We start from the raw sequence: 11,989 nt of genomic DNA, 5'->3' as shown, positions 1-11,989 counted from the left end.
AAACAAATAACTAAGAGAAAGTCATCTTAAAATGCACATTCTCAGGCTTATTCTGGCCCTCCTCAGTCAGAATCTTTGGAACTAGGACCTACAAATGTTAATGTTTAGAATGGTCCCCAGATGACTCTCATGAACAAATTTGAGATCACTGCTTTATTATCTACACTATAAAATTTGCCCTTTATTGGGAAAAATTTAAGTTAGCTCTGCCAAATTCAGTTAAAAAAATGGTGAATGCATTAAGGTAACTGTTTATAACTTAAATTCACAACTGATACTGACAATGTAACAGCATGACCAAACAAAAGGCTCATTATGCTCTTTTGTCAATAAGCAGGAAAAAAATGACTTAAAATACCATTAACAAAAAAATCAGAGATCCTCTCCTATAGCAAGTTTGCATTTTTGATACTAGCTTATTCAAAGACATCAAAGAAACAATAGTGGTGAAGACATAAATCTAATTTGGAATGTATATCATGTAACTAGGGAGTGGGTGACAGAAATCAGTTTATCTGGGTTATCATTACTGGAACATAAGCATGCACTGTAATAACAGGGAGAGCTAGTCTGAGATGCACAGAATAAATCAGCTGCCAAAACAATTGGCTCAAGGACGCATTAGCATGGTGAGAACCAATGCTTGACTAGAGTGTTTACAGTTTTAAAAATTGTCAAAGCAGAAGAAAAGATACTAACAGATACTGAAGTCAGCCTTATTTCATATAAGATAGTTAATGCAGATTTAGCCAGAGCTATGAAAACAATTAAGCCATGCAAAAAATAAATAATACTGAAAAAAATTTAAGTGGTATCACTTGTGTATCTGGATGAAGACACCCAAAACTAAATGCAAAATTTAGGAATTTGGGTTGAAAACATTTTTAGAAGATAATTAATTGCAAGATGAAAGGAACAGCCTCAACTTTCCTGAGCATAAACTTTTGATATCTATCAATTTCAACTCTGTTACTAAATTAATGTAGTAGCTTTGGTTTGTCACTCTGGGCTTCAGTTTCCTCATCTGGAAAATAAGTAATACAGTACCTTCACTTATTGTTATGATAGTTTTAAACAGGAAAACATATGAAAGATCTAGCACAATAATTATCCTTAGTGCATGATAAATATCAGTTTTTTCCTTCTAAGTAAGAGAACTGTGAGAAACATAATTCCAAAATTTTCACTGGGTGACTAAGTATTCAAGAGTAAAATGAGACCTGGAAAGATTAAAAAAAAAGACACTTGCCCAAGATCAAAGATAGTGTATCACAAATTTGGAAGAAAAGCCCAAGTCTCTTGTTCCTCTAAGAGTCTGGGGGAAGATTGTGCCCAAGAAAGAAACTGAACCAATATGGTACTGAATTATACACTTTTCTGGAAATTATGTGCCCAGGAAGTATCATTTGTCAGGAATAACAAGATTTAAGTACCCAATAAATTTGAATACGGTTTTATGGAAACATTAAGTCATTTCAAAGCAGAAGTACTTATGTCAATTCTAACATATAATACATTTAAGCCATTATATGAATTTAAGTTTTTATTTGTGTATTTCACTGTAGTGCTGTGACAACAAAATGACATCTGTATACCAGAGCATACATATATTAACAGTAAGATGTAACTTTTCATTACACCACTGCTAGAATATTTAGCTTTTTGTAGGACACATAAGCATGTAAGATGGCCACACCAAATAATTTTCTGGTTTTTTTCTTAGATAATCTTAAGTTTTTTTTTCCAGTAATACTTTATCAACCTCACTGTTAATAGAACTGTAAATTATCTGGGTGATGGGATGTAGGGGCAGGGAGAGGGATCATTCAACTGTTATACTGTAATAGTTGCTAGAGTAATCTCACACACACACCAATAAGGAACTGTCTTCATAATTAAGGGCTAGTTATTGTTGTTAGTTGCACAATGATAAAGTTCTTTGAAAATATTGGTTAGCCCACTTATATATGAAAAATGCCCTTTCCACTTATGCAGAAGAAAAAAATATTCAGAAAGTTATTTTTGGCCTTGCTATGTCAAAAAGTCAACTGTACAAAGATCTACGTGTCAAACCTAAAATTAAAATTTTAAAAGTCTATTAAAAACAAAAATGTCATGCATTTTTATTATCAATTATGCAGAGGCTTTAAAACTGTTGCAAGACCATATATTATATATTAGCTTTTATACTGCTAATGCACAACTAACAGCAAACTTGATTAGATTAACAGAAATCTGTCTTAATTACACCTTTATATATCACACTAGAGAGACAAATGCCACAAGATCTGCAGAAACATTTAGTTCTGAGCACTTAGATGGCAGGATAACTTTTTGTGTTGTAATCCATCACATAAAGAATAACAAAAGGAAAAAATTCTGCAGTCTCACGTTACAAAAAAACGTACTGCTGTAAAATATTAAGAAGGCGAAAAGGTTATCTGTAACACAAAGTAACAACTAGTATCAAACAGCAAACAAAACTCTAAATAAAAATATCAAAATACACATAGTAACTGAAGCACAAATACTGCATTAAATACAGTAAAGATTTAATAGGACTAGGTAATAAAAGACACAAATATAGGGGGAGCTAGGGCAACCAGTAAATAAAAACCAAAATAACGGGGAAAAAATCAGAACCATTGTAATTCCCCAAGCTGGAACACAATTTTGCGGGGTGGGGGTGGGGGTGTCTTTCCATTCATATAATACCTAACACTGTACATTAAGATTTTAGTATCATAGAAAAACTTGGTTCTTCCATGAAATTCTTTAAATTCTCGATAATTTTTTCGAAGTAGACATCATTGTGAATGAAAAACAGCCAACGAATGGGCACCTGTTGTTTTTTAACACTGCAGATTTACAGAAACTTTTTAAAAGTTATCATAATCTTTTTTGTCTTTTTTCCCCTCAGCCTCAAATCCATCAACTCCATCACTATCCCTTCTTCGTTTTCTGTTGTTGTGGATGTTAAAACGCTGGTTCATCTGTGGTAGTGGATCCATGCCTAGAACTTTGTGTATCTGGCGGAATGCAAGGAGTCGCAATGCAAACTGCAACAAAAAGAGTATTTAGTCAAATTAAAGAACCAATATTAATTCTTATTAGGTTTATAGCCCAACATAACAATATAAAAAAGCATGTTTAATGAAAGAAACACCTTAAACAATATTAAGGTTCATAAATGAAAGACTCTGTATGTTCTGAAGTTTTTATTTTCAGGCTTTTCTGTGTGCATGCTATTTTTTTTTTTAATGTAAGTTAAAAAAATATTCAACAAAATTATTATGCTCATTAAAAAAATCCTAAGACAGTATACAGCAAAGAAAAAAAGCATCTCACTCATCAAATGAACCTCTCTTTGGTTCATATTCACATATCTTGCAACTTTTTCTATGGATGCCCACGTGCTCATCCTCAGGCACATGTGCCTCCCAACACACACCTCCCCAGGTTTACAAAATGAGGATTATACTTCTTCAACTTGTTAGTGAACTAAAAAAAGATTTTTCACTACTGTGGCTATGTATATATATAGGAATACATTAGGCATCAATGTCACAAGACCTCATGTGTCATAAGATATTTTGAGACATAGTTTCCCAATATTCTGAGGGATATTTAAGGAGATTCTACAGTCATTTGATTAAAACGCAACTTTCACTATGTGGTTAAATCTTCAATAGAATTGTTTAGACTACTTCTTGAGATATAATTCCATATAAGATTTGTTTTTGTAAAGTGTACAATTCAGTTGTTGCTTTTTTTTTTTAGTATACTTACAATTTTTCAACATTAACTACTCTCTAATCCCAGAACATTTTCATCACCTTCTCAATGTTCCAACCTCCCCTCACCCCCCAAAACCCCAAGGCCCAATAGCAGTCATTCCTCAATCCCTTTACCCTGAGGCCCTTGCAACTATTAATCTACTTTTGTAACTAGATAGATTTGCCTACTATGGACATTTCATATAAACAAAATCACACAATATGACTTTTTGTGTCTGGCTTCTTCCACTTAGCATAAGGTTTTCAAGATTCATCTACCTTGTACATATCAGCACTTCATTCCTTTTAATGGCGAGTAATTTTCCACTGTATGAATATATCACATGTGTTTACCTACCCATCCATCAAGTGATAGACACTTGGGATGTTTCCACTTTCTGGCAATTATGCATAATGTTACTATTTATGAGGTGAAACTAGGGATTATTTATCATAATAGGACAGTATTTATTTAGAGTTACTTAAAAAAAGGTATTTCCCAAAGATAAAACAGAATAAGGTTTTCTTCTACATTTAAAGAAAATATCCAAAGTTATCTGCTGCATAATAATGAATAGTAACACACTTTTACTACAGAAATATTGCTACTGATCATCAGCCTATTCTCATACTAGGGGTTTCAAAATAGAAGAGTAGTTCAGTAAGGAAAACCACAGTAGCATCTGAGGCTGGAGTGAGCACTCTGTAAGCTCTTCCTCTGCATGTGATTTGCATGTACCTCTAAATTCTAACAAGAGACATTTCTAATGTATAATTGGAAATGATTTAAAAGCAAATGAAATTTGATGATACTAAAATTATTCCCAAATTCATCTTGAAATTTTTAAAAACAACATCAAAGAAGATGTAAAGTTTACTTAATCCTTTTTTGAGAGGGAAGATAACCTTAAAATGTGCCCTTTCAAAGATATGCTGCTCTATTGGACACTTACAGGAAGGCATCAGAATAAATGACAAAAGCTACATCTTGCAGAAGCAACTCAAAAAAGATCACTAGAGAATACAGATACAAAAACAAAGGTAAATATTATGGAAGGAAAAGAAGAAAAGTCCCAGACAAAGGAAAAAAGTGAATTATTAATATGGGCACTATGGCCCATCAAGAAAGAAACTGAAATTGACCTAGGTCCAATCCATAGAGCTTATTCAGATTTCACCAGTTATATACACACTTGGTTTATGTGTGATGTATACAGATCTATGTAACTTTACCAAATGTGCAGGTTTGCATTAACCACCATCACAAGGCACTATACTATCACCACAAGACTCTCACTAGCCACATCTATCCTCGCCCCTATCCCTAACTCCGGGAATCACTCATCTGTTCTGTTAGTTCATTAATGTTATATAGATGGAATGATGCAGTATACGTAACTTCCTCACTTTTATTTATCGAAGTATAGTTGATGTACAATTATTAAATAATTAACAGGTGTCCAATACAGTGACTCATAATTTTTAAAGGTTATACACATTTAGTTATTATTAATATACTATTTCCCTATGCTGTAAATATATTCTTCAGTTCAGTTGCTCAGTCGTGTCCAACTCTTTGCGACCCCATGAATTGCAGCATGCCAGGCCTCCCTGTCCATCACCAACTCCCGGAGTTCACCCAGCCTCATGTCCATTGAGTCCGTGATGCCATCCAGCCATCTCATCCTCTGTCGTCCCCTTCTCCTCCTGCCCGCAGTCCCTCCCAGCATCAGAGTCTTTTCCAGTGAGTCAACTCTTCGCATCAGGTGGCCAAAGTACTGGAGTTTCAGCTTTAGCATCATTCCTTCCAAAGAAATCCCAGGGCTCATCTCCTTCAGAATGGACTGGTTGGATCTCCTTGCAGTCCAAGGGACTCTCAAGACTCTTCTCCAACACCACAGTTCAAAAGCATCAATTCTTCGGCGCTCAGCCTTCTTGACAGTCCAACTCTCACATCCATACATGACCACAGGAAAAACCATAGCCTTGACTAGACGAACCTTTGTTGGCAAAGTAATGTCTCTGCTTTTGAATATGCTATCTAGGTTGGTCATAACTTTCCTTCCAAGGAGTAAGCGTCTTTTAATTTCATGGCTGCAGTCACCATCTGCAGTGATTTTGGAGCCCAGAAGAATAAACTCTGACACTGTTTCCACTGTTTCCCCATCTATTTCCCATGAAGTGGTGGGACCAGATGCCATGATCTTCGTTTTCTGAATGTTGAACTTTAAGCCAACTTTTTCACTCTCCACTTTCACTTTCATCAAGAGGCTTTTGAGTTCCTCTTCACTTTCTGCCATAAGGGTGGTGTCATCTGTGTATCTGAGGTTATTGATATTTCTCCCAGCAATCTTGATTCCAGCTTGTGTTTCTTCCAGTCCAGTGTTTCTCATAGCTTATTTTATATGCAATGGTTTGTACCTTTTAATTCCCTACCCCAATACTGCTCCTTCCCACTCCCCTCTCCCCAATGGTAACCACTAGTTTGTTCTGTGAGTCTGCTTCATTTTTGTTATATTCACTAGTTTGCTGTATTTTCTACATTTCAAATAAATGTGATGGGCTTTCTAGGTGGTACTAGTGGTAAAGAACCTGCCTGCCAAAGCAGGAAACATAAAGAGATGTGAGTTTGATCCCTGGGTCGGGAAGATACCCTGGAGGAGGGTGTGGCAACCTATTACAGTATTCTTCTCTGGAGAATCCCATGGACAGAGGAGCCTGGTGGGCTTATGGTTCATGGGGTTACAAAGAGTCAGACACAATTTAAGTGACTTAGCGTAAGTGATACACAGTATCTGTCTTTCTCTGACTTAACTTCACTTAGCACAATGCCCTCCAAGTCTATCCATAGTACTGGAAATAGCAAAAATTCTATTCTTTTTTATGGCTGAGTAGTATTCCATTCTGTATATACACCACATCTTCTTTATCCATTTATCTGCTGATGGACACTAAGGTTGCTTCCTTATCTTGGCATTGTAAATAACACTGCTATGAATACTGGGGTATGTATATCTTTTCAAATTAAAGTTTTTTGTTTTGTTTTCTGGCCATACACCTAGGAGAAATTTTTGGGTCATGTAGCTCTAGTTTTCGGAGAAGGCAATAGCACCCCACTCTAGTACTCTTGCCTGGAAAACTTAGCGACTTCACTTTCACGCACTGGAGAAGGAAATGGCAACCCACTCCAGTGTTCTTGCCTGGAGAATCCCAGGGACGGGGGAGCCTGGTGGGCTGCCGTCTATGGGGTCGCACAGAGTCGGACACGACTGAAGCGACTTAGCAGCAGCAGCAGCAGCTCTAGTTTTTCTGAAAAAACCTCCATACTGTTCTCCACAGTGGCTGCACTAACTTATATTCCTACCAACAGTGTATGAGGTTCCCTTTTTTTCCACTGACTTTTCACTTCTTCACTTTTAACAAGGACACTTCTAACTACCTCCTAAAATCAGACCACTTTCTTCAAAGTCACATTAAAGCTTTCCTTCCTTCCAACTAAGAATTCTCTTATTAGTTTTCAAATGCCCTACTTCTTACCCAAAAAATAATTTCTTAAGTACCAATGAAGAAAAAAAAGCCACTTATGGTAAACTGTCATCTTCCCTAGAAAATTAAACCCAAAGAAATTAAAACAAAACTTGTTTAATACACACAAATTGGAAATCTTGTGAGTCTGTAAGATATTCATAATGTTCTATTATTACTGACTCTTCCTCAAATTACTTTTAATCTAACAATTTATTTTAATCCTGACCTCTCAAATTATCCTTGCCAGAAGAGACAACAGAACAAAATCTTAAGTCCAACCAGTGTAACTGCCTTAGACTAGATTGTTATTGTTTATAGTTGGTAGACATTTCTCCTCTTAGTACACTTCTGGAGTCAAAAAAGGAAAGTTGTTTAAGTTTTAGACTGAATGAAAGATTAATTTATTTAATCTTCCCAACAATCTTCTTTGAGACAGATACTGCTCTTATCCCTTATAGATGAAACGCAGAGCTGGTATTTAAACTCAGGAGTCTAGACTTCAGAGCCCACACTTTTAATTACTATATTAGCTGGCCTTTTCAGTGGCAGGAAAGGCTAAATCATTATAAAAATTTCCATAAACCAAACAGCACATCACTTCTGTATACCCAGAGGACATGAATAGTTGCTCTACTGATCCTGACATATAATATAACAACTAGATTTAATGATACTGAAAATACTGCAGTATTTTTATATTTATACAGGACACACACAGAGTTAATATAATAAAATTGAAGATTAATGAAATCTAGTTTAAATTATATCCTCTCTAAGGGCTTACTTACTAAAGAAGCAGAAATAATGAATACTACACGGTAATTTCTTCTAGAGGACAACTATAAAAAACCAAAACTGTAAGGGAAGTGATAAAACAAAGCCCTGGGATTAGGAACACAATGGTACCTGTGCACTGGATGTGATGTCTTCACGCTGCTGGTCAGTCATTGTCGCCAAGGTATCGAAGGGATCCTTCTCACAAGGATCCAGAAGTCCAGGACTACCTACAGCAATCACCATAGGCAGAATAAAGCATTATCATCATCCATTTGTAGAAGAATGAATAATTCTCATTCAACTATCAAACACACAAACATTAAAAATGAAGTAAAACTTACCTTTAAGAATAATCCCTGAAGAAATGCACTCAAAAACTCTTCTCAGAGCATCTCCAGGGCTTTGAGGACTAGAAGCACTACTGATTGCTTTCTCTACTAGTAACTCCATTGCCTAAAAACAAAAACATAAAAATGTGTTTGACAGCTTACAGCCCAAAGGAATTATTCATTTTCAGAATGACAAAATAATTATGAAACTGTCATTAAAACTTTTAGAGGTTGGGGCTTCCCTGATCGCTTGGTGGTGAAGAATCCACCTGCCAATGTAGGGAACATGGGTTGATCCCTGGTCCAGGAGGATCCCTCACGCTGCAGAGCAACTAAGCCTGTGTGCCACACTATTGAGACTGTGCTCTAGAGTCTGGGAGCTTCAACTACTGAGCCCAAGTGCCACAACTGCTCAAGCCTGAGTGCCCTGGAGCCTGTGCTCTGCAACAGGAGAAGCCATCACAATGAGAAGAAGCCTGTGCATCACAACTGAAGAGAAGCCCCCGCTCGCCTCAACTAGAGCAAAGTCTGCACAGCAATGAAGATCCAGTAGAGCCAAAAATAAGTAAAATTATTAACAAAAAACATTTTAAAGATTGAAAAAAATCACACTGAACAAGTCACAAAATCAGAAAATAAAAATTACATGTAATATAAAATTAAAAATAACGAAAACAAAATAAGGCAATATATAATTTATATCTTAAAAATTATTTTGTAATGTGTGCTTAATGAAGAAAAATAGATTAATGGGTTGTTTTGGATTTTCAGTTACTGCTATCCTTTTCTATTAAAATATGACAGTCCTTAAAATTCTTTAGATATGTAGGGCTCACATATACTTGTTCTTTAATGCCTACATACCGATAATACTGAAGAGTTATAGCAAGACCATATTCTACCAAGATGACTTTTATTTTTCCTTTAAGAACAATTATCTAAATTTTCATTTAACATACAACTGTACTTCTATTATCCTTAAAGAAAATATAAATTATACTTTCACAGTAAATTACATTTGAGACTCAAAATCAGTTAAAACCAATGAAGAAAAAAAAGAAGTATGGATTTAGATCCAGAAAGCATTTTGAAGAGTTTATTAGAAAGATCTGCTTCCATTTAGATTCTAAAAATTAAGATATAATGTACAATTCAGTGGGTTTTAGTACATTTACAAAGTTGTTCAACCATAACCATTCTCTAATTCCAGAACATTTTATCACCTCCAAAGAAACTCCACACCTACTAGTAGCCATTCTCCATTCTCTTTCCTCAGCCCCTGGCAACCAATAAACCACTTTCTATTTCTATAGATTTGCATTTTCTAAACATTTCATACAAATGGAGCCATATAATAAGTCACTTTATGTGTCTGGTTTCTTTTACTTAGCATTATGTTTAAGGTTTATCCACATTGCAGCTTTTACTCAAATTTTAAATAAAATCACCAGTAACAATTCAAAGAAACTAAACAGATTGAAACTAGAATGAAACCCTTAAAATGATAATGAAGTTTAAAACACTGAGGATCCATTTTTAGTTGTGTACTTAAAAAACTCATAGATTTAATTAGAGGTAAAAACCACATCCACCTACTCACCCCAAGGCCATTACTCGCATCTTTTAAGTAAGAATAATTCTTAAAAGATTGGACATGTGGAGGTTTTAGTTCCAAACAAATTAGGAATAAGTTGTAAGAGAGATACGAATCTGAAGAGAGAGTACACATAAAAAGCAAAAAAAAAAAAAAAAAAGATGACAGCTAGAAGGAGCATGAAGTTTAAAAAAATCTGAGAAAAACAGGTGTCAATAACGATAAATGTAAATTGCAACAAAAAAAATTAAGATGGTTCAGTCTAATTAAGCTGAAGAACGTAGGAAGTTGTTCAAGACATTTAAAATTGTTCAAGACACAAGACCCTTAAAGGGTCTTCATTTAAAAATTTTAGTATTTTAAGGCATCAGCTTCAGTTATCTAGGCAACTCTATGAATGCATATTAAACACTTTTCCTGTCCAGACAAGTATTATTTCAAGATGTCCAAAAGACTGGAATCTTTGAAAATAAGGATTGTCAATTGTCATTTATGGAATCCCTTTGCCTAGCATAAATGGCTGGCATATAGAAAATACTTAGTAAGTACCTATGATCAGAATACTTTTGGAAAGAAATGTGAAAATAATCCTGTTAATTAAAGAAATCAAGGGTTGTAATTAACAAGTTACTAAAATACAAAATTGATGTCTTAAAATATGTTCCTTTCCAAAAACACCTCAAATTTATATAAGTACTTTTAGAGAATGTTAAGGGAAAAACAAATATTCAATAATCAGCTATAATACAGGTGCATGCATACTAAGTGCTCAGTCATGTCCAACTCTGCAACCCTAAAGGACTGTAGCCTGCCAGGCTCCTCTGTCCATGGGATTCTCCAGTCAAGATTACTGGAGTGGGTTGTCATGCCCTCCTCCAGGGGATCTTTCTGACCCAGGGACTGAACCTGAGTCTCTTAAGTCTCCTGCATTGGCAGGTGGGCTTTTTTAACTACTAGCACCACCTGGGAAGCCCCAGAATATAGCTATGTCAAGATACAAAAATATTAAAGGTAATTCAATGCTTTTTAAAAACCTGCTTATTGACTGACCTCTAGTGGGAATATATAATTTATACTTATGTATTAAAGTAGAAACTAAATAAGAACCAAGAAAGAAATGAGTATTTATGGAACACAAAGTCCATATATTGAATCACAGTAAAACTAAGTCAACTGTCTGCCTTCTGAGATCATTTGCTGTGAAGCAAGCAATTTAAAAATGTTAATTTTCTATGGAACATGGCTGGTCTCCAAGCAGATGTCCACGGTTAGGCAAGCAACAAAAGTAGAACACAGGAGGTTTATATACTCTTAAATGCATGCATTCAAAAGTAAAAGGACAAAAAAAAGTAAAAGGACAACATCAAAGACAAACAGAATCAAACAAGGGAAATGATTACTTAGGCAATAATATAAAGAATTCTGATGGCAAAAGTTACTTAAAAAAGAAACGCTCTCTTAAATATTATATGTTAAGTGACATGAAATCCAGGATTGCAATATTTGCTTTAGGGAAACATTCATGTGGTATATATTCTTCCTTCCCATCTTTAACAGTAGTAACTTACTCCTGCAAGCGAAAAGAAAGTTATTTGCCCTGTGATGTCAGTGTTCTACCATTTATCATTTAGAATCTCCTCACTGGTTCTAAAACTGACAGGAGCTCTCTCACTACAAGTCATCATCACTAAAATCTAATACACTCTTCCAAAAAAAAAAAAAATATATATATATATATAGGGTTTTCCAGGTGGTTCAGATGGTAAAGAATCTGGCTGCAATACAGGAGAGTGGGTTTGATCTCTGGGTCAGGAAGATCACTTGGCAAAGGGAATGGCCACCCACTCCAGTATTCCTGCCTAGAGAATTCCATGAACAGAGAGGCCTGGGAGTTACAGTCCATGGGGTTGCAAAGACTTGGACACAACAAAGCGACTAACACGTGAAAAAAAAAATACGTGAAAAGATATGTGGAGCACATATTT

At 35.2% G+C, this 11,989-nt stretch overlaps 1 protein-coding gene across 3 annotated transcripts in view; it reads right to left on the bottom strand.

The window, feature by feature from the left end:
- Window positions 1-1,525: 1,525 nt before the first annotated feature.
- The window catches only part of ZFR (zinc finger RNA binding protein), an 83,525-nt gene continuing 73,061 nt past the window's right edge, over window positions 1,526-11,989 (bottom strand). For all 3 annotated transcript variants that reach the window (XM_061393791.1, XM_061393789.1, XM_061393792.1), the window contains 3 exons: window positions 8,423-8,534; window positions 8,211-8,308; window positions 1,526-3,059 (listed from right to left, as the gene is read on the bottom strand). In XM_061393791.1, the coding sequence (XP_061249775.1) occupies window positions 2,880-3,059; window positions 8,211-8,308; window positions 8,423-8,534 (390 nt within the window). In that variant the 3' untranslated portion in view covers window positions 1,526-2,879. The remainder of the gene's footprint in view (window positions 3,060-8,210; window positions 8,309-8,422; window positions 8,535-11,989) is intronic.

Source organism: Bos javanicus, chromosome 20, assembly GCF_032452875.1.
Source record: "Bos javanicus breed banteng chromosome 20, ARS-OSU_banteng_1.0, whole genome shotgun sequence".
Taxonomy (NCBI): domain Eukaryota; kingdom Metazoa; phylum Chordata; class Mammalia; order Artiodactyla; family Bovidae; genus Bos; species Bos javanicus.
This window is presented reverse-complemented; position numbering and strand designations above follow the sequence as displayed.